Source organism: Sitodiplosis mosellana, unplaced genomic scaffold (genome assembly GCF_009176505.1).
Source record: "Sitodiplosis mosellana isolate CC-2019 unplaced genomic scaffold, AAFC_SMos_1.0 Smas_scaffold_6191, whole genome shotgun sequence".
NCBI lineage: Eukaryota > Metazoa > Arthropoda > Insecta > Diptera > Cecidomyiidae > Sitodiplosis > Sitodiplosis mosellana.
In genome coordinates, this window is record NW_022601432.1 from 5602821 (window position 1) to 5625144 (window position 22324).

The window sequence follows — 22324 nt, forward strand, 5'->3', positions numbered from 1 at the left end:
AGAATGAAAAGAATACGAATACGAACCGCATTTCATTGAATTCGATGTGATGCGTCGTGATTTTTATTGGGGATACGAAAAAAGTGCGAGAGATGAGCAATGAAAGCGAATGAAGAGAAGACGAAGAAAAAAAACTTGATCGCAAATTGAATTGGATTGAAATGAAACTACGTTTGCCTACGAGAAGCGTAGAAAAACTCTTGATCGATATTCGTGCGATTGAAAATTCAAATTTCCCTTATCTGCTGCCTGCTCCAGATAGAAGAAAGTTCTACATTTGAATTGCCCAAAAAAAAGACGACAGGCTTCTGTTGCAGACGTGATGAAAAATCATCATTTTACTCTCGCTTCTTACTTTCTTACTTTCTTTCTTTCTTCTTCTTCTTCTTCTTCTTCTTCTTCATTTTCCTTATGATTTTTCTTTCCCTTATGAGAATCTCTGGCGTGCGCGTCCTTTGCCTCTCGCTCGCAATAAATCTTTGCTCGCAAATGGAGCAAACGAAGTGGATATGTTGCAAAAAAAAAACAGCGAACGCATGCAATGTTGACGAGGTGTTGTCGAAGAGCGGGGCCATGCTTATTTATCTAGCTAAAATGAAGAAGTGATTGTGTTCACATTCGCACCATGGTGTGCTGCTGGTGCTGCTCCCAATCTGCTTATGATGATGATGCTGTTGAACGTTGAATGCTACTAGCTGCTCCTTTATGCTGGGGATGCAGAGAAGAAATCGTTGAAATTCGCAAAGTTGCAAATGCTCTCTGCATTGCACAACATCAACATAAATCCGAAAAAGGAGTAAACGGTTCGGGCCACCGAGGCAACGAACAACGAACAGTCTAATATAAATGTATGAGAACGAGGAAGAGAGAGAGAGAGAGAGAGAGAGAGAGAGAGAGAGAGAGAGAGAGAGAGAAATGAACTGCGAGAGAAATACTATATCCAACATCAAGTGAAACATGACGACGACGTAAAATATATGCACAGCATCATTTTTCCCCGCTAAACGCTTCGATTCTTTCATGTTTTCCTTTCGATTGACTCATTTCCAGTGGAGTGAATGTGAACGAGAGGATGCGAACCGTATGGAGGCGACAGCCGAATGCGAAACGTTCTGTAATTTCACAATCTCAGCACAATATTTTTCCACGATGAGCAGATCAGGGAAAATTGTACCGAGAGCTAACGGCTTTGGTATGGACATAAGAGAGACACGCATATCACGTATTACAACATACACAGTGTATATGTATGTTGAGATTGCAGGACTGAAAAGCTTGTGCTACACACTGGATACTATACACTCACATACACTCACTGTCGACGGCATTGTGGTCGAAGTGAGCGAGTGAGTAGCATTTTTGACGACGCAAAACCGTCAATTGCGTCTCTCTATACGGCTCTGGTGGAGCTTAAATACACATAGAATGAAGTTGATTTGGCAAACGACGGAATTTCGTTAAATGCGCCACGCTTAGCACACGCGATGAGTGCGATAGAGAGCAAAAGCGCGGACTCGACCGAAATCGAATGAGAAGAAAGGTAATCGTTCGGCCGATATCGTTCGTAACAGAGAGGCAACAGTACCATCATCAACAACAGCAGCAGCAACAGCAACAGCAACAGCAGCAGACCGGGTAAAAGAACTGCATGTATCGAATGAGTGTGTTTCCCGAAAATGTTCTCTCTATTGGCCGTTGTGCACCTTTTGCTCTCTTTCTCACATTATCCATGCTCTCGCGTTGATACAGCGAGCCAGAGACGACACTACACATCGACGTGTCGACTCGTCCACTGTGGACTACAATACGCTTGAGATATACGATACGATTGCGATTGGCACACAGCAGCAGCAGCAGCTGTACTAACGAACCGAGTTTTGATTTTGCCAAAGCTCTCCAACATTTTCCCCGGGCCGTTGATGAAACGTGTTTGCAAATTCGTGTGATAACAACACCACAAAATCAAATACCACAACAAACAGTCTTCACATTTTCGTCGAAACGAAACAGTTTGCGATCAGATATTTGTGCGTAACGTTGTGTGTTTTTGTCAGTTGCGTGTGCCTCCTTGATGTGGTCACAATCTACACATAGCATAAGTAATTGAGCAGCAATAGAAAACGAAGAGAAGAGCGAACGAAAAGAAGGGAGAGAGAAAGCGAAAAAAAAAACAGACACACAACACCGAGGTAAAGCTCTTGTGAGTGAGAAATATATCGCCAGCGCAAAAGTGGAAAGCGAACATTAACGGTGAAGCTGAAGCACTTGGTGGCTGCAAATTTCGTTTGTTGCATTTCGTGTGAAAATATATTCAGTGGGAATTAAAAGAACGACTCATTTGAGACTTGCGACTTGAGATTTGAATATTTGTCAAAAGTGTTTGCCCATTTCTTTTTTTGGCTTGTTTTGTTTGCTTTTTCTGGTTGTAGTCGTGTAGTGCCAATTTCTTCTTTTTCGTTCGTTGCTCGGTGCATTTTGTGTCGTGTGTGCGTGTACGAAAACGAAGAAGTGAAATAAGGAAAAAAAGCTCTCAAAGAGATACAAAGAAGATAACGACTACGACGACGATCGAAAAAATGCTGTGAAACTGTAAGTTAATCCGATCTCATTGACTGCATTTTTTTTCTGCTTGTTGATATTTTTTTTTCTCCCTCGCTCACTTTCGTACAGAAAGAAAGCGAAAAAAGTGAATCGAAAAGAAGACTTACATAGACGACGATGACACCTGATAACAAAGATTCAATAGATTCCGAACAATAACAATTCGATTTATCTTTTTTTGTGTGTTGCAATCTGTCTGTGTGTATGGGCTGTGTGAGCAGCAATAGACACACAAACCTGATGATCCTTTTGAAACGGTATTTTGTCTGTTTATATTTATTGTTTTGAAAATGAGAGAGGCACATGGATCTCATTCTGCTCAACGTTGGACAGACAAACAGAGAGCGAGCGAGAGAAAAAGAGAGAGAGAGAGAGAGAGAGAGAGAGAAAACGCAAAAGAACGAGCTCGAAGCACCATGGAAATGAATTTCTCGCTTCCGTTACTACTTAATTCAAGTGTAAAATTTTTGCTCGCTTTTCTCTTTTTTCCTCTTCCTTTGCGTTCGTTCTGTTTGGCTTTTTTGTTTTTGTAGTCGTTTTCGCCCTGAGCTGCGAACGTCGGCTTGCCACACACTCATAGCACACAATCCAAATATACAAAAGCAACAGAGAAAAGAAAGTGAAAAAAGCAACAACAGCTAAGCAACACATAAACTATACATAACGAGCGATGCCAATATTTCTAAAATGTTCATTTCTATGCAACAACATCTATCGAACTATGCTATGGACGGTTATACATAACGAGCTTTTGATTCGATTTTTTTTGTCTTATACTTTTACATCGTTCCATACTTCGTCCGCTCTCTCTTTCTCGCTCGATGTCTCGCTTTGCGTTGCTCGTATATTTTCCGTATTTCTTATTCAAAATTACATCCTTTTTTAAGCGTAGAAAGGATACAGCACACACACAATGCGATATCCTGTCGAACGATATCGCGTTTAGATGTGAATATGCTGAGAAGGGAGCACAACTTTGGTATTATGATTGTCTTCTTCTTGTCATCATCATCGTTGTCGTCGTCTTTTTATCCATTATACTGGATATATATTTTTTTTTCGGTTGTGTGTTGTCACTTTTCGACTCTCCACTTGAACTTATTATTGTAATGAACTTGACATTTAAGCATTCAAGTTAATAAATCTCCTTTGGATTGTGAAGCTTAGCCATTCTTCGAAGATGTGTTTGGATGCGTTTTCTCACATAATTTATGTGTGATGGGGGTTGGGGTACATATTTTTCGGTTCTCTTTTTAATGTTGTAATGTTTGAACGGGATTCGGGCCGTCACACAGTAACTTTTCCCCCTTTCAAACCAAACAGCAGCAATAGAAAAACAAGACCGCAGGGCTTCGCTTCGCTCCGCTCTGCGTTCTTGAGTTTTTAGTTACTTAATCTATTTTGTTATTTCACAACAAAGTATTTTTTGGCGCACTACATGAAATGTATTTCATCAAAGTAACTTTGAAGTAATTTGCAAAATGAATTACAAGATCTTGATTTTATTTCTTTTTTGAAATACACTGCCTTTGGCTTAGATTAAATAAATAATTATTTATTATATATTATAATATGAGCATAGAATCTAAAATCACTTTAATTCTGTTCAAGACACAGAAAATATTATACGAAAAGTTAATGTGATTTTTAAACAACATTTGATAATAAAAATTTGATTGGCGCTTTGAGATATTATGCACTAATTCGTCGTTACTGCCCTTGGTTTAAATTAAATATGAGCATACAATTCAAATTCACCATAATTCGTTTCATCACTCAAAAAGTATCTAGAAAAAAAAGCAGATTAGTAGCTCTACATTTCATGTAGTGCTAAAAAGAGAAGAAAATCGGTCGGTGCGTGTGAGAGAGTCCAAGTACCAACTAATAAATCGTATTTTCAACTTAGTTTTGTTTTGTTCGGTTGTTTCTGCTGAGCTTTTCTAATAACTTTCTACAGTTGTAAACTCAAAAATATATTCGTACTTTTTTCCCAGTGAGTAATACTGATTCAGTCATTGTCGTCGTGCTGATTTGTTGGTTTTATTGTATTTTCCATGGTTGTTATTTATCTTCTTTTGGTATATTTTACCCTGAACTCACCACCATCATCCAACGTTGTTATGGCCACTAATACCGTAATTTTACAATTATATTCGAGCTCATTGTCGGCTTATGGCTTTTCCAAACGATTTTCGTTGTGGTAAATGTGTCAGTTCTATTGTCTGTTGACACTGACACTCACAAAACGGTATATCCCGAACACAAACGACAACCGACCAAAAGAATGAAAAGATCCAAATGACAACCAGACAACAGCAACGAATGAAAAAAAAATTGTTCGAAATGGAAAAGAGTACAATCCATATGACAACCCCGACCACGAATTCATCATCACCTTTTGCACGAATGGAATGCGACGAATGAAAAAGTTGTCGAAGACGTAGAACCAGAGGAAGAGAGAGAGAGAGAGAGAGAGAGAGAGAGAGAGAGAGAGAGAAAAAATGGCTGCGGTAAAAATTATGTTGATTTAGGGCCACGGACGGGTTCCAAATCATATGACAAATCAATTTTTCACAGAAATAACCGTAGAGAAGTAACAAAAAAAGAATCGATTGTATATTTGTGCCGAAACACTAACTGGTCTATTATAATCAATGTTTACTTAAGCTATCTTTTTGCTTTCGATGTTTGTTAGGTTAACACTTAATGGCAAACTCAAATATCAGGCCAGGCAAAAGCTTTCATCGGCTTCCTGTACTCGTATATATACGAGAGTACACACAGGATACAGTCATGTTTGTGCAAGAGAGCGGGTGTATGTGTGTTGTTGTGAATGGCTGCTGATTTGTACCCATTTTTTCCAATCAACTTTTGTATTTCGATAAATATTCAAATTACCCGATCCATAATTAAATTGCCTCAGTGCCGTCAGTGCATAAATAACACACAGACACAAATACATCAATCTCACACAAGGAAACGCAGTGAAGGGTGCGCCATTTATTCTGTTGAAAAATCTCGGCTGTGCTGTAATTCGAGGAATTTGGAACGAACAAAAAACGTTCGTTACTACTGTTGCTCAAAAACAGATTCACACTTTTCGTGTGTCAGTTTCAGTTGGTGACGTGGTTTATTGATGGATGGCATTGCGTTTTCCCTGCGTGAGAATAATATAATGGTACACAAGAGCCAAAACGACAGGCGAATAAAAAAACCCGAAGCCAACATAAATGTGTATCAGGCGAACGAGCTAGCGAGTGAGCAAAAAAGAAGGTAAAAAAACGAAGAAGCGACATCTTTTTTTTTCTCTCTCTCTCTCTCTCTCTCTCTCTCTCTCTCTCTCCATTTCTTTCCGTTCCATCAGTTGTTTCGCATTCCAGAAAATACACGACGTCAAATTTACATTTTAATGCGGCAGAGATAACCCATACCCTTGCAATGCAAATTATCGAACACTCCAGTGTAATAGCTCGAACTGATCTGACATAAACTGTGTTGTTGAGCTTGTCGCATAATTGCAAATTTGCGGTTTTTGCGGTGTCACAATTCAGCATTCACGAGGCTCTCCAACGGTACATATAAATTATACCAAGTGAAAAGGGCCATCGCTTTTGATCACAGAAGTATAGACGGAAAAAAAGGACGACGACGACGATGTGAAAAAAGCGATGTAAAAAGTGTAATCATCATATTTTGTAGACTTACCTCTCGCAGTCGTCATCAAACCCCATTATATTTTATATCAATACTATACATTTTTTCTTCAAAATGACAGGGCACTTGTCTAAACTTATAGATTATTTTGCAAATTGGCTGCGATCCCACGGATTCTTCGATTATTAGCAAATCATTTGGTGTCGTGCGATGAAGGGAGTGAGAGTGAGAGGGAGAAAGAAACCATTGGCATAGCGATTATTCAAATGCAAACATATTCCGAATTCAAAATATCATCAACAACGAACACAAATTATTCAGATTCAGTCAAGTGTTAATAATAAATATTTCTTTTTCTTGTCATTTTTTTCCGTCTCTTTTTCTCTTTACTTATATTTTTTTTCTATCTCGGGGGGTTGTTGTGAAATGCAGATAGCAGCTCTGAATCCAAGTATTGAACGAACCAAACGTAAGAGCATGATCTGAGACAGTGGAAGAAAGTAAGTGAGCGAGCGAGCGAGAGAGAGAGAGAGAGAGAGCGAGTGAGAGTGTAAGTGAGTCTTGAGCCGTGTGGACGACGACAAAGACGAGCAACGAGAAGACACCGAACACGGAGGGAAGATAATAACAACAGAGAAAAGAAAAACGCCAATTGGAAAATAGCCAATTGAAAATTCAGTGAATTACATCATCAAGAGTTCATACAGACGTAAACAAAAGCATCAAGCATCCAAGCAATAAGTCATATCACCCAAAGTAAATTTATTTATCGGAATCGCGTAGGCCATACGTACGAATACAATTACATTAATATGATGGGAAAACATTTAAGACGACGGTTCAGTTTGCAACCTTCATTTATGAAGGATGACAATGCCGACGATAAACCGAAGCGTGATAAGTGAGTAATCATAATTATATGCTGTTTGGTATTGTGTGTGTGTGTGTATGTGTGTGTTTATGTATGTTTTTTGTCTTGGCCTTTTATCTATTATCTATCGGTGGTTTGGCGTACGCCATAGATTGTCCCCATTCTTCAGGAATACCAACAACAACTGCCGCCACAACATAACATACAAAAAGAAATTCCATCTCTCTATTTATCGAGTCTCATGCATTTCCAGCTAATTTTATGGAAATTCTTCAAATTCTTTATTCCGACGTACATTCACTTTTGCCGTTTTCCATCGTTTGTTCCGTCGTTCGTTCGTTTGTTTATGTTTGATTGAACAATCTGGGCTTTTGAATCGCTCGGTTCGGTTTGGTTCGATTCGAATGAAGAAATGAAAATGGAAATGGTTGGGCATATTTTGTGAACGTTGCATACCAACAACGATCCCAATGAAAATCATCACAATCGTCTGATGTTCGGAATATTTGAGTGCGAGTCGAAGCAATTTTGATTGAGCAAAAAAGTAGCATGGTTATAAATAAATGCGGTTTGATACATGTGTGTATATGAACTGCTGAGCATATTCGTTCGATGTGCCTCCATTTATTGTTAAATGTCAATCTTAAAAAAGTTATACGCAAAAGTGACAATTCCAGATAATTTTTTCACGGTATTTAAGCCGTGATTACAACAACAATTGTCCCGATTTTTCGTAAAACTTTTTCCAAGTTCCACATTTAACTACGCATCGAAACACGTCTAACGAACATTCTCAGCAGTTCATGTGTGTTGTGGTTTGAAAGAGCAAGCAATGAAGGAGACGAACTACTGCGTAAATGAATTATTTTTAAAACCTCCAGATTGTCAATTCGTATTGTTTTTTCTTCCATCGGCAGATTTGATCGACATGAAATCGATGCGGCCATCATTGAAAGCGCGGCCAAACGTGAGGAACCCTACCGCATTGTGGTGTTGGGCCCGGAAAAGGTCGGTAAAACCGCATTGATTTGTCGATTCTTGGAAAAAGACTTTCCATTAAAGCACAGAGCCACCAGCGAACAGACCAATTTCGGTACATATACACTGGCCGGTGTCAAAGTTAAACTAGAAATTTTAGATACATCTGGCAAGAATGAGGTTAGTATGGAAATGACTAATTAGAATTATTGATTTTCTTTTATCTTATCTCGGCGATGACAATAGCAAAGACGATATAAACATATATCGGCTTATATGCCATGCATTTGTTTGGTATGTGCTGCGGTGTGTGTGTGTTTGTGTGTCTTTGGTTGCGCTTTTACAAAAAGAATGAAGAAAAAAAAGACTAGTGGAAAACCAGTGATTTGTGGTTTGCATTAATGCACGGAATAGTGCGCTGCTTTTGATTCAAATGCATTACCACACCACTATCGCAGAAAGATTTGCAGCCAAAGCCACAGCACCAGTAACAGCAGCAGCAGCAGCAGCAGCAGCAAAAACATCGCCGACAATGAATAGAGAAATGGAAAACGGTGTGTTTTAAATCATGGCATTATGACGATGGTGCGATGTGATGTGACATCAGGACACTATAAGCCAAGGACGTACCAAGCATAAAATTTTATACTTACATTTTATTGAATTTATCAAATTTATTGAATTATGAGAGTCATGTGCAGCGTATGTATCTGAAACGAGAAATCTAATTTTTACTGAATTGGTATATTTCTGTCTCTTTTTTTGCCCTTTCTCTCTCTCTCTCTCTCTCTCTCTCTCTTCCTTTCTACCGATATGTTCACATCGTTTGCACGACGATCGCTCACTCATTCCGGCGTTGGCGCTGACATTCACTCTACTCATGTTGTGCTGTGTTTTCTATTTTTCTTTTTCGTTCGTTGGTTCGCGCGTACGTGAAAAATGTGTTCTCGGAATATACACTCGCATTTACAGTTTCCAGCAATGCGCAATTTATCATTGCAACGTGGAGATGCATTTATATTAGTTTATGATGTCACTAATGCCGAAACATTCGAAGAAGTGCGTCGAATACGAGATGATATTCATAAAGTGAGGCAAACAAACACTATACCAATAGTGGTGGTAGGAAACAAGATCGATTTAGCTGATTCGGAAACTAGGGAGGTAAGTTTTGTACAAACACACTCAAATTCTCTTACTGCTCTATTCACTTTAACAACCCCGTCTGCTCGATAGTTCGTCTTATGATTTTTTTTTATTGTTTGCTCAGCATTTATGTGTTCGCTCGTCTCTGTGTGTCATATTCGTTAAGAGGATTGTCGAATGCTTGACAATGACTCTATTCAAATTTATTAATGCTTTTGTTTAAAGTTTTATAGGAGACGATAAACTATGTTTTTAGAGCACAGTCGTTATATGTTTCTCTATCGAAATCGAAGTTTTAAATCCGGTTGTGCTAACCTGCCGCCTCCCTCTCTCACTCTCTCTCCCTCTCTCTCTCCCTCTCTTTTCTACCGTTTCATTCACAGGTTGACTCTTATACAACGGAATCCGTAGTTAGTGTGGACTGGGAAAATGGTTTTGTCGAGGCTTCAGCCAAGGAAAATGAGAATGTTAACAAGGTATTGTGGAAAATTGCCCATTCAATTTCTTGAACAATTCATTTTGTGATTTTGCGTGTTCATTTCATTAATGATTACCTGACATCATCGTACTATTGTGTCATAATAACAAGCAGTAACAACAACATCATCATCATCATCATCATCGCAACAATTGCTAACTATTTCCTTCCATATCCTTTCATTTCTTTTTTGTTCTTTCTCCGCCTCGCTCTCTTTCTCTCTTTCTCTCTCTCTCTCTCTCTCACACACATTCGATTGCACAATAGATTTTCAAGGAGCTTTTACTCCAAGCGAAGCTTGCATACAAACTTAGTCCAACGTTACGGAAAAACCATAGTCGTCGCCAATCGTTGCCCCCAAACCAGAGTGGTTCCGGTTCATCGATGCACAGTCAACCGGGCAGTTGTCCGCCATCAACTGTTCATGTACCATCACCGCTGCAGTTGCAACATTTACAACAAATTCAGGCGCGCAACTCGAGAGGCAAGCGTAATTCATGCATTTTATCTTAAGAGAATATTTAACACAAAAGACACATGCAAGAAAGCAAAACAAAGCAAAACAAACAACATTCACTCCCCATGGCTAGTCCCTGTAGATTTTTATATTTGCATTGACGAAGCGAGACATTTTAAAGAAAATCAAATCCGAAGCGAAAAATAAATAAATAAAATGATGAAGCACACACATACATCCCCATCCTCGCGCGCGCCATTCGCTCACATTTCATTCTATCCGGTTTCAAGATCATCAACTCCTCACCCCCTGCATCCATTCCATCAACCATACGCGAAAATTTATTGCGCAATTCAATTGAATCGTTCGATTCCTCAATGATATTACGGAGAAGAAGCAGAAAAAGACGGGGAAAAAATGAAGCACAAAATCACTCTCATTTCCTCAAACAATGTCCACATTTCCTTCGCGCTGAATTCGGCCTTTCGTATGAAATTATAACGATTCACCGTCAAACCACCACACATTCAACTGGTATCGGTAAATGATGAAACCAGTTAAACAATTTCGCCTCACAGCTTCAAATTGCTTTTGAAAGATTTACCATTGAACTTAATTACATCTATCAATAAAAGGAATTCAATGCGCTTCTAATTTTCCTTCATCGACAATAATAATGAATGGCAAATAATTCGCTTATTATTTTCAATTTCAATTACAACTTGCTTAATGATGACGATGAGTGAACGGCAGATGGATAGAGAGAGAGAGAGAGAGAGAGAGAGAGTGAGTGAGAAATACCGAGTGGGAGAAACACACTCTGAACTCTGGTGTTTCCTGTGTTTCTCATTATTCCTCCCATTAATTCAAGTGGAATTTCCAATTTTCCATCTACGATCTCGTTGTCATCTCACTCTCACTATCTCTCATCCTCTATTCCGTTCACAAAAACTAGATAAAACAAACAAACGTGTATGTATGTGTAGGTGGTATTTACAAGAAGAAGCAACAGAACAAAAAAAAAACTATGTGAAAAAAGTAATTAATCAGTATATTTACGTAAAGAAGAAATGATTGTGCGTGAAGTGCGCTTTTGCCAAAACGCAGCAAACCAAAAATCAAAATAATTTATATTTGCACAAAATAAAAATTATTTACTTAACGCAATTAAAATAAAAAGCAAAAAAATGAATAATGATAAAAAAAAGTATATTGTATACAAGAAAACACCAAGTATATTGAGCTATGTGGCTCGTGTCTGAAATCTGTTCAAACTTAAAAGCGAATGGGTAAAAGAGTAAAAGTCGCTCATTTGCTTTGAATTGAATGGGCAGCTCGTAAACGACGACACTGCACTTGACAACCAAGCATAATGATTTTGTGTGGGAGACTGTGACTGTGAATTGAAATTGAACATTGAACATTGAGCATACATGCTCAGCACATACACAAAAACATTGCAATTCGACAAATGTTTCGCGGGTTTTTTCCCCCCCTCAATATATACTTATTTTCGAGTGCCGGACGTGTTTTTCTCTTCTTGTACGTGGGATACAAAATAGTGAGAGAATCAAATGTGTTTGATACTATATATTTGTAATCTTTGAAAGTAAAACAAAAAAAAAATTATATCTCAAAACTGATGACATTTAAATATATTTATACTGTAGATGGATAATCGTAAGTAGGAAATCCAAATTTATTCTTCTGTGTCCACATAAAAAAAGGCTTACCAATTCAAAACAGACAGATGAATTCCCCAATTATATTGGGCCAACAATGGCGGGAACATAGACAAATGCTTTTTCTCAATCGAATTGCAAATTTTAAACATGCAACATCATTTAATGTCAGCTATGACAACAATTCCAATATTGTATTAAAATATGTTTAATTCGATTGCAATCGATTGCAAAAAAAAATTATGCCATTCAAACAATAAACCAAAATAAAAAATATTCGTCTGCGATACACACATCAATATGAACATCGTTGTGTGCAAAATGAACAGAAAAAAAAACTACAAGAAAAGCTCCGAAAAAAAGAACACTTAAGTTTTATTAATGGACCTGTTTCGTATAGCGAAAAATAAAAATTGAAATTATAATGTCATCGTGAGATGAATCCTATTCGCATCACATATATACATCATCGTACAGAAAATATGCGCATTGTCGATGTTCAGGTCTTTCTCTCACATGCCAAAAATTTTGTATCCATATTTCATGGAAAAAAAATGTTCTTCTTGTCATCTATCACCGTAGCGATTAATTAAATAATCTCAAAACTAGAACAAACAAAAAATTTCATAATAATAATAATGAATAATGCGCGCGGGGCATCAAAACGAACACGCACATTTGGGAATATACATATAATATATCACACATACACAAAGTCGTATAGCGTGAAAAAGCACACAAAAGAATGGATCGTTGTTGCTCATCAGATGTGTGTTCTTTCTGCTCAATCGGTTTTTCACATCGAGCAAACCAAAAAGTGCTCGTTTTCGAACAAACGATGCTCGTCTCGAAGAGAAGAAGCAAGAGAAAAAGCCATACACACCAATGCCAGCAAATCAACAACCTCTTTTAGAATCTTATCTTTATGAATAAACAAGTCTTAATGTAATATACGTAACGGTGTTAGGAGTGAGTTAAATGGGATAAAAGAAGAAGAAGAAGAAGAAGAAAAAATATAACTGAATGCATAAAATTGGTTGGGTTCGATGCTAGCTGTGCTCGGGCATCCAATTGCATTTCTCATAAGCTCTTCTTTATTTAGTTACTTCCTCTATCTATCGTATATTTAATGTGGAATTTAAATGGCAATTTGTAAATTGCGATCAAAACACTATTTAGACATCTCTATTTACTGAATTTTTACTCTTTTCTAACAATTTCAAAGTCCAAAATACATAATCAAAATTAACTTGAACCAAAAAAACAACAACAATAACATTATTTAAATCAATTGTAAGAACAAACCAAAATAATAATAATATTTACTGAAAAAATATGTATTTTTAACAGAATTAAACCAAATATATATGTATATATATTTATGAGATTTCCTCAGCCCAACCAAAACCAAAAGTAATTGTATATTTAGTATTTAAAAGAAAAAAATAATACAGCTTTGACATAAACAATTTCTCCAAATTTAAATGACTGAAACAATGTAACAACAACAACAAAAAATATGAAATTTATTCTAGCTACCAAATTGAAAATTTATTCAAAACCCATTTATAATCCCAAAAACCCAAACCCTAAACGACATCACACAAAAGTACCCTTTATCCATCCCAAATTTAAAATTAAAATTTATTCCGTTATGACAATCTCTGGAAATGTGGAAAAAATGAAAACGGAGCCGAGGAAAAAATTAAATTATGAATGAATAGTTGACATGGGATTCAATAGCATGTAACAAAATTGATCAAGTGAAAGCTGTATGGTTTTACTGTAAAATGGATGTAAATGTGTTAGATCAAAAAAAAACATGTAATTCTATTTGATGACCGGTAACGAGCAAATACAATAACAACAATATAAGAATGAATGTATTGTCTTTTTATTTGGAACAACAAAATTCATGTCAACTTTGAAGGAAAAGAAGTAGTAGAAGAAGAAGATTAAGAAAACAAGAGTGCATTCTATGGACAACATACATATTTTCTGCAGCATTAACAGCAACAACAAAAAAGTAGGTTGTACTCAAAATATGCCGACTTGAACATGTAAAATAATAGGGCCGCATCATGTTAAATGGAATCAATGAGTTCGCTTTATTCACAACAACGTAAGTAAGTATTTAATCGTACAAAATTTGAAATATGTTATTTTTTTGTCTATATTTTTGTGTTTCAAATTGATTTTCCTCAGAATTTTTGTGTGGGAAATTCTTTTCGATCGGCGGAATTTCGGAACATACCGTGTGCTGGTTCGTTGCGAAATGATGAGAATGGCGTTGGGCCGCATGCAACATTCGGTATAATTGCTCGGCATCCGGATGCAATTTGTTGGATGATCGGTTGTGATCCATCAGCTGCGCTATTATTACCACCATCGTAAATATTCACCTTATCGCGACCGCGATGTTTCATCAAATTGATGAATTGCTCGTTTTGTGTTTCGACCGCACGATGAGTCTCTTGTAAACGGCCGGCCAACGCAACGAAGCATTCATGGATTTGCTGTAGTCCTTTTTTTAAATCGTCAGCCGTAAATGTTTGCGGATTGGTCAGTGATCGTATGTGGGTTTCGGTTAATTCGAGCTGCTTACGTATGGTTAGCATATCGGATTCGAATTTTTGCACCAATTCCATAAAGTATTGTAGCGGTGCGGTATTTTCAAATTGTAAACCGGCCGGTGTTTCATGGGTTCGCTGTGCAATTTCAGCCTCTTGACGCGCTTTATTTGTTTCCGCACGTAATTGCTTGATTGCGGCAAAATTCGATTCGACATTTGAATGAATCTCGGCTAATGCCCAATTCAATGTGTCCAATTCACTGTTGACATTTGTGATTTTACGCGATGATGCACGCACAATATCCGAACCGATTGTTTTTTGTTGATTGGTATACGCTTTTAGCGAATCAACTGTTGCAATTATTTCCTGCGGCAATTGATTTTCCTTCACTTTGGCACTATCCGTTTGACCCTCAATCGTTTTCGGTTGGGCCGCATTTATGTCGACACCTCCCAAACCAATTTTCTGTGTACTGCTGCTAAAGAATAAGGCGAGATAAAAAAAAAAGAGAGAGAGAGAGAGAGAGAGAGAGAGGTGGGGAAAGGTGGGGGTGAAAAAGAGAGAAAATGGCAATTCCCAAGTTATAAATTATAAATTATAGCAAATATGTTCAATGGACTGGATCTAATGATGATTGGTTTTACCTATTTGATACTGTTGCGGTTGTTGTTGTCGTTGTTGAACAAAATCCACCGCCGATCCATGGTGATGTAGTTGCAGCACTCGCACCAAATCCACCAAATGCTGGGGCAACGTTTTGCGCCGCCGCCGTCGTCGTTGCCACTGCCGACGTTGATGCTCCTAGAGTCGGTGCTTGTGATGCGGCCGTTGTTGCTGTCACTGGTGTACCGAATGACAAACCAAGCGTTGGTGCACTATGTGTGTATGGATTCAAATATTGAACATTAATCAAATGGTCACAAATAGGTTTTATAAATGGGTTGCATTGTCATTGCTAAAAAGAAAACATTTAATCAACCAATTTCGTAATGTGACGAAAATCACTCAGCAATAATCTAAGCGTATATTTTGAATTTGTACGATTCTCTTCCTTTTTAGGTAAATTTCAGTCATTTTATCATTATTCGTATTTCAATGCCCTGAATAATCACTGAATTTCCGAACCATTGACTCCTTTTAAACTCCATTGAAAAAAATTACCTCGTCACCGTTGAAAAGCTGAACGATGGTGCGGCAGCTGATGTTGACTGTTGAGTTGCTCCGTACGGTGGTGCACTGGTACCAAATGTTATTCCAGTGGCGGCTGCTGATGCTGTTGGTGCTACTGCTGCTGTTGCTGCCGGAGCACCAAGTGTTGGTGTTCCGAATGATCCAAGTGTTGGTGTTGTGCCAAGCTGTGGAGTCGCTCCCAGCGTTGGAATGGCTGTGACTGCTGGTGTTCCAAAACCAAACGATGGGGGTGCCTGTGAAGCGACAGCTGGTTGTGTGTTTGAAGCGCCAAATGCAAAACCTGTGCCCGCTGCTGGTTGTGGCGTTCCAAATGAAAATCCAGACATTTTTCACGCGAAATTTTCTTACAATTTACGACTAACTTGATAAATTCTCTTCGAATGATTTGGTCACGGAATGGATTCTTAAACTAAAAACAACAACAAAAAATAAACTTCAAACGAAAATGTTGTATTGTGCAGCGCAAAACGAAACACAAATCGACTTTCTTTATTTTGCTACAGATTTGAGCACTACACGCGACTGAGCTGTCAATTTCGAAAGAGAGAACGTTTAAATCAAGACCACACTTGAAATTTGCCGGTTCGACACTTTGCACACACAACTTTCTCAATAAATCAATCTCTTTCCAAATTATGGATTCAAATAGATTTTTTCCCCCAACAAATCAAGGTGTTCATTCAATTATCACGATACTAAAAAAAAGAGAAGAAAAATAAATGTATATCTTTCTCTCATTTCTCGTTGAATACTTTTTTTTAAAAGCGGACTTTCAACCGGTGTTAAGTTGCAGCTAATGACAAATGTCAAGCAGATGGAACGATATATTGTTTATGAAAGTAGTAGTTTGACAGATCGTGCATTCGACCAAATAGAAAGAAAAACCCACAATATATACTATATATATAATCGAATTGAATAGAAAAAAGATAAATAACAAGTGAGTAGTAGGAACGGTTAATAAGGAGAGAAAAAAAATACCGTGCAGGAAACGTCATTTGTTACATTGATACACAATTTTACAAAGAATGGATTGCGCTACACCGTAGAAGAATCTTCAAAACATCAAACAGCAAACAACATCATAACAATTCACTATCGGCTATCGCACATATCAAATGCACGTAGCGCGATTCATCAATGTGATCGGAGAAACTATGCACATTATCGAAAATTATTCCAATTTACTGAATTTAACACGTAAGTTTTTACCACCATCGTTGCTGCTGTCGCGTTGCCTTGTCGTTGTCAGCCACCCAATCGATACAATTGCAATCATGTGTGGACAGTTTTGTGATGCGAATGTTTTTTTTTTCTCTTCTGAATATTTTATCCCTCCCGACTAGATTAAACAAAAACAACAACACCAACCATGATGATATTCAAACACGACATCATACGGCTGGCAATCAATAACGGTCGACAGCTGTACATCATTCGGGATTATCACAATATTACTCGAAAAAGCGTAAGTTCCACTGGTGGCCCCACCAGCTCGCCAAGCTAATCGAATTTTGTCTGAGTTTATTTTGAGCGTGTCAGGCATTAGTGCCTGATGATATGACCTATTTTTCCGCTATTCTATGATGTGAAAACAATGACTTGTCACATTTGTGTGCATCGCTTGACAAATTAGGCTCGATTTGGAGTGGGTTTTTTTTTGTTCCGTCACCACCGCAAACATTCTCCAATTAATGACATGATTTGGCTGAATTTTTATTTCTTATTCAGATTCTGACCAAAGCCCTCCACCGCAATGAACACATGAAAACCATATTTGGCGAATTACTTTTAACCAATAGACGATTCGATACAATTTTCGGTAACTTGCAACGTTTCTCGACATCACAAATCAATGGCTGTAACAAAAATGATGATCAAATGGTATGGATGATTGGAAAAATTGGCAATTTGTGTTTTTTCCTACCTTTTTCGATTGATTTTCAAGTGTGGAGTTTTTTTTTGTGCCAGCAGAAGACAGTAGGCACGAGTCTATATTTCATTCATTCATTTGTCAATTTGTCTCTTGCTAATTCGTAGGGTTCAAAGCCGATCCCAAAATCAAATGAGTCAAGTGAAGTGATAAAATTGTCTGGAACTGGGGTGTCAAAGCACGGTAAAATTGAAGCATCACTGGAAAAGAGTCCGTTGGAAGTGACAACCAAAGCGGGCAAATTAATTGTATCGGCCGTTGAAGATATGAAAAAAGAGCCACAAAAAGCATTAGCCAATTTAGCACCAAATCAATTGACATCCGCACAGCAACCAAAATCCATTGAACTTCTCACGAAAAATGGAACGCTTCTGGTGCACGCAACCACAAAAGACGATAAACTCGATAACATTGTGTTAGAACAAATAACCAAGAAAAATGAGTCAAAATCAAAGGCATCGCCGGGTGATAGTGCTGGTGGTGTTGGCGCCGATCGAGCATCGGCAGCTGCAACATCAAAACCGGAACGACGAGAACGTGTTGACTTTAGTCGATCATCGCTTGAACGAAATTTTATAACGCCAGCACGTGCAATATCCGATTTTCTACTGAAAATGTCCGATTTGGAATCGTTACCGAAAACAAAACGACGTTCACCATATGAACAAGAACCACCAATTATTGTATACTGGCGCAAAGATGTTGAAGCCAAAGCAATCGAAGTATGGGGCTCACGTGAAAGTCTTCTGCGCGAATGTTTGAAACGTGAAATCGAACGGAAGCAACATCAACAAAGTGAGTATTTGTTAGAACAATAAAGGTGTTGGCATTTTTTTTTGTTCGATTTATTGAAATTTTTCACGTTTTTTCCTTTTTTTTATCGATTTGGTGAATATTTTCATTCATGGCGCTGGGTATTTCTGAAGATATTTTTACGGTAAAACGACGACTCAGAGATTATCGCAGAGAAATGGACCATAGAACGACAGTCAATATCGAACCAGGTCTAAGAGGCCGATCCGGTCGAGTAGTTGTAACCGCTATTGTTATGTAAGTTACGATTGTGTTCCCCTCGATGAAAATTCACACATCCTCCAGAGTCATATGATTTTATCTCAATTTCTTTACTTTTCCTCTGCTAACAATTTCGATTTGATTCGTTTTTCTCCAGAAATGCCGTAAATACCGTTTTCAAATTATTTGCATGGCTGTACACCGGATCACATAGTATGTTTGCTGAGTGCATACACTCGTTGGCCGACACAACAAATCAGTTAATTTTAGCGTATGGAATTCATAAATCAACACAGGTAAAGCGGTTTGATGACAGACAAAAAAGCAATGACCTTCATTTGTAGAATTCAAGAAATTATTCATTCAAGAAATAATAACCTTATCTGGTTGAATACCTCTTCCATTTCTGTTTCTTGTTTACAGACAGCTGATCCGGATCATCCCTATGGTTACACAAATATGAAATATGTATCGTCGTTAATATCTGGCGTTGGAATCTTTTGCGTGGGCACTGGCCTATCGTTTTATCATGGAATCATGGGCTTATTAACAACCGTACCCGTCGAAGATTTCTTCTGGGCATTTTGCATTCTAGGCGGTTCACTGTTATCCGAAGGCGCCACACTTTTGGTTGCCGTAAATTCGATTCGACAATCGGCCAAATTGGCAAATATGTCATTTCGTGAATATGTGATGCGCGGTGAAGATCCATCAGTAAATGTAGTATTATTTGAAGATGCTGCCGCTGTGGCCAGTGTCATACTTGCCGCCAGCTGCATGGGCCTGTCAACATACACGGGATCGTCCACACCCGATGCCGTCGGTTCATTACTAGTCGGATGTATGCTTGGTGGTGTGGCGTCATTCATCATCTCAACAAATGTCCAAGCACTTGTTGGACGGTCCGTATGATTTTTATATCGAGATATTGAGCAATTCGATCAAATTTTTGCTATTCTCATGGGAAAGTAGCCGTCGGAGTGCACGACGAATACAACGGCGTTAACGCAAAAGGAGTACAGCGATATATTGTATCACAGCACACGATTTATTGCTGTACTCCTTTCACGTTAACGCAGTTGTATGTGTACGCCTTAACGTAACGTGAACAGAACGTGCACTCCGACGGCTACTTTTTTATGAGTTGCCCTTCGATCGTATACACTTGAATGAATTAAGGAAATTTGTGTGCATTTAGATTCGGTGTAAAATTACTCGGAAATATCGCGCACTCATATCCAGAATGCAAAGAAAATTCACATTTTACACTATATTCATACATTTTGCCAAATTTTATGTGCAAATTACATAAGATTCGTCTGTGAGAAATGAAATTTAATTGAACTTCCGATTAACAATGGATTTTCTTTGCTTTTAACAGATCAATACCGGCCGAACAATTGGATAAGATCAATGCTGAGCTGGAAAAAGACATTATGATTCGAGCTATTCATGATGTGAAAGGTATCGATATGGGCAGTTCATTAGTGCGGTATAAGGTAGGTTGCTTCGTAAATGATTTCGAGACAAAATCATATGAATAAATGAAATGAATTTTGGCATTTTGTTATCTCTGTAGGCTGAACTCGATTTTGATGGCAGAGAGCTCACTAGATATTATTTAGAAAAGCAGGACTTAAATCAACTTCTTCAGGTGAGACAAATATTCAAATGTCGCTAAACGGTTTTGATTTGAATGACAATTTTCTTCGGTTATTTGTAGGAAGTGAAAACTTTTACGACAGTAGACGAGCTAGAAGCGTTTATTCTGAAACATGGCGAGAATATTGTTGATCTAATGGGCGGGGAAATCGATCGAATTGAAATCAAATTGAGGGTAAGCAATGCGAAATGACAATTTTGATTAAAATTAAAGTGGAAATTTTAATGTTTGAATCCATTCAAATGTTTATGCTTTTCGTTTTTCCACAGAAAAAATTCCCCGAAGTGCGGCATTGTGATTTGGAAATTTTGTAAAGATCTTTGCTACGAAGAAGAACATTAAAGTTGTGAATGGAACATGCTTAAGCAATTTTTTTTTGTTTATTTAAATTGAGTATTAAGGCATCGAAATGCACTTATCGTTGCGTGGAGTAGAGATTTACGACAACAATAATAACAGCAAGCAAAACTATGTTTTCTTCCATTTGATTTTCGAATTTGAATTGTAAAGCTTCAAAAGTGTCCAGCAAATTAACTGTTTAATTTATTGAAAAACCAACAAAAAGGAATTTTATGTTTCTGACCTTCTTTTTTTCCTAAATAAAATCTGTGGTTAAATCTGAACTATTCAATAAACAAGACAATGAAACGGAAATATTTGCTTAGCATTGAGATATTAAAACAACCGGTGGATTTCTAACGAGATACATTTTTATTCATTATTCTATTTATGTTAAGTATGTTTCGTTTATTTTATCTGTGCATATTTTTTCCGTTTCGATTTGCTCTGCGTTTTCTCGTGTAAAATTAACTCGTTTTGCAACACCTAATAAGATTATATGGATTCTTCTGGCAACGATTTCGGTTGATGGACTTAAGCTGGACCGCCTCGATTGATGTACTCGATTTCGAATGCGTCCAATGGTTTTCTACGATATCGGTTTGGCAATTGCCAATCTTCGATAGTTGGTAAGCTAATTGCCTGTAAAAAGAGATGTATGTTTATGGGTCAGTTCAACAGGTTGTGAAGGTGCAATATTTAGCACATCATTTTCTCTCTGCTTTTTTTTGTTCGTTAACACACTACAGATAGGTAAACATACCGCAGCTGGTGATGATGATTTTCCTTTTGCATCACCACTTTGTAACGAACCACTCCGAGCAGCAACCACTTCTTCTTCCCGTTGACGCCGGAATTTTATCAGAGGAATTCGCTTGGCAGCTGTCTGTCGAAGCATCGATACTAAAACCATTTTCTTCTATTTTGCAAAACCAAATCGCTTATTACAACACAACACTAAATTCTATTGCAGTAAACACAGCTTATTTGATTTAGAGAACACTTGATTATTTTGGTGCAACCGAACACTACGCACGGTCACCGTATCTAATAAATGTGTCAATCAGCCAAATGGGCTGGATTGTTTATATTATTTATGTTATGTATGTACACCCTTGAAGAACAAGATTATTTTTCTTCTTCCAAAACTCACTTTGCGCCTCGTTACATAAATATCGACGGTGTATGACTTATGACAAGTATTTTGACAGCTAACAAACGAGCATACTATTTATATGTTTTGAATTGGTTCGTAGATAGCGCCACTTTTCGCTCCAATTTTTAAATGTGACGACAATTTTGACGATACACACATGTTTTGAAACAAACAAAAATCCGATAAAATGAAAGGAAAGTAAATTTTTTTTGTTTTTTTTTTTGTTTCGTTAGAATATTTGATTTCATTAGTCGTTTCGAAAAATTGGGCAAAATCAAATGGTCAAGAAAAGTAACTTAGGTCATGAAGAAAATTAAGTGTAGAAAAATGAAAGCATTTACCAGCCAAAAATCTTATTCTACCAAGTAAGAAAAAAGACGCCACAAAGAACAGTCTTCTTTTATTTGAATTCATTTCAGACTTATTTACAGTTGTTGACCATTGAATGCGTATTAATGAAATGGTGTTGGTTGTTTAATGTGGAAATCAGATTGTTTTTTGTTCAAATGACAACTGAAAGTTGGGTGCAAGCATTGAAAACTAAGAATTTTTTTCTATCCTCTCATATGGTTGAATGTTTATTGAATA

At 37.5% G+C, this 22324-nt stretch overlaps 4 protein-coding genes across 8 annotated transcripts; 2 read left to right on the forward strand and 2 right to left on the reverse strand.

Moving 5' to 3' along the window:
- Nucleotides 1–908: 908 nt before the first annotated feature.
- Nucleotides 909–13749, forward strand: LOC129576869 (ras-related protein Rap-1b). Of its 4 annotated transcripts, none has more exons than XM_055462812.1 (6): nucleotides 909–5874; nucleotides 6688–7156; nucleotides 8044–8284; nucleotides 9077–9268; nucleotides 9634–9726; nucleotides 9996–13749. In XM_055462812.1, the coding sequence occupies exons 2-6, from the start codon at nucleotides 7068–7070 to the stop codon at nucleotides 10239–10241; spliced, it is 861 nt and encodes a 286-aa protein (XP_055318787.1). In that variant the 5' UTR covers nucleotides 909–5874; nucleotides 6688–7067; the 3' UTR covers nucleotides 10242–13749. The 4 variants fall into 4 exon arrangements, with proteins under 4 accessions (XP_055318787.1, XP_055318785.1, XP_055318783.1 ...); XM_055462810.1 differs by having other exon boundaries at nucleotides 909–2589; XM_055462808.1 differs by having other exon boundaries at nucleotides 911–2589; nucleotides 6692–7156.
- Nucleotides 13750–13951: 202 nt separating this feature from the next.
- LOC129576864 (nuclear pore complex protein Nup58) lies at nucleotides 13952–16125 on the reverse strand. 2 transcript variants are annotated; one of them, XM_055462802.1, is made up of 3 exons: nucleotides 15602–16125; nucleotides 15085–15315; nucleotides 13952–14915 (listed from the first exon to the last, which is right to left on the reverse strand). In XM_055462802.1, exons 1-3 carry the CDS (start codon nucleotides 15955–15957, stop codon nucleotides 14069–14071), a joined length of 1434 nt encoding a protein of 477 aa, XP_055318777.1. In that variant the 5' UTR covers nucleotides 15958–16125; the 3' UTR covers nucleotides 13952–14068. The 2 variants fall into 2 exon arrangements, with proteins under 2 accessions (XP_055318777.1, XP_055318776.1); XM_055462801.1 differs by having other exon boundaries at nucleotides 13952–14918.
- Nucleotides 16126–16443: 318 nt separating this feature from the next.
- On the forward strand, nucleotides 16444–20895 carry LOC129576860 (proton-coupled zinc antiporter SLC30A9, mitochondrial-like). Its single transcript, XM_055462753.1, has 11 exons — nucleotides 16444–16831; nucleotides 16978–17099; nucleotides 17363–17515; nucleotides 17672–18359; nucleotides 18491–18614; nucleotides 18736–18874; nucleotides 19002–19480; nucleotides 19960–20077; nucleotides 20158–20232; nucleotides 20302–20415; nucleotides 20511–20895. Exons 2-11 carry the CDS (start codon nucleotides 17004–17006, stop codon nucleotides 20553–20555), a joined length of 2031 nt encoding a protein of 676 aa, XP_055318728.1. The 5' UTR covers nucleotides 16444–16831; nucleotides 16978–17003; the 3' UTR covers nucleotides 20556–20895.
- Nucleotides 20896–20933: 38 nt separating this feature from the next.
- On the reverse strand, nucleotides 20934–21755 carry LOC129576870 (uncharacterized). Its single transcript, XM_055462813.1, has 2 exons — nucleotides 21344–21755; nucleotides 20934–21222 (listed from the first exon to the last, which is right to left on the reverse strand). Exons 1-2 carry the CDS (start codon nucleotides 21491–21493, stop codon nucleotides 21115–21117), a joined length of 258 nt encoding a protein of 85 aa, XP_055318788.1. The 5' UTR covers nucleotides 21494–21755; the 3' UTR covers nucleotides 20934–21114.
- Nucleotides 21756–22324: the final 569 nt, after the last annotated feature.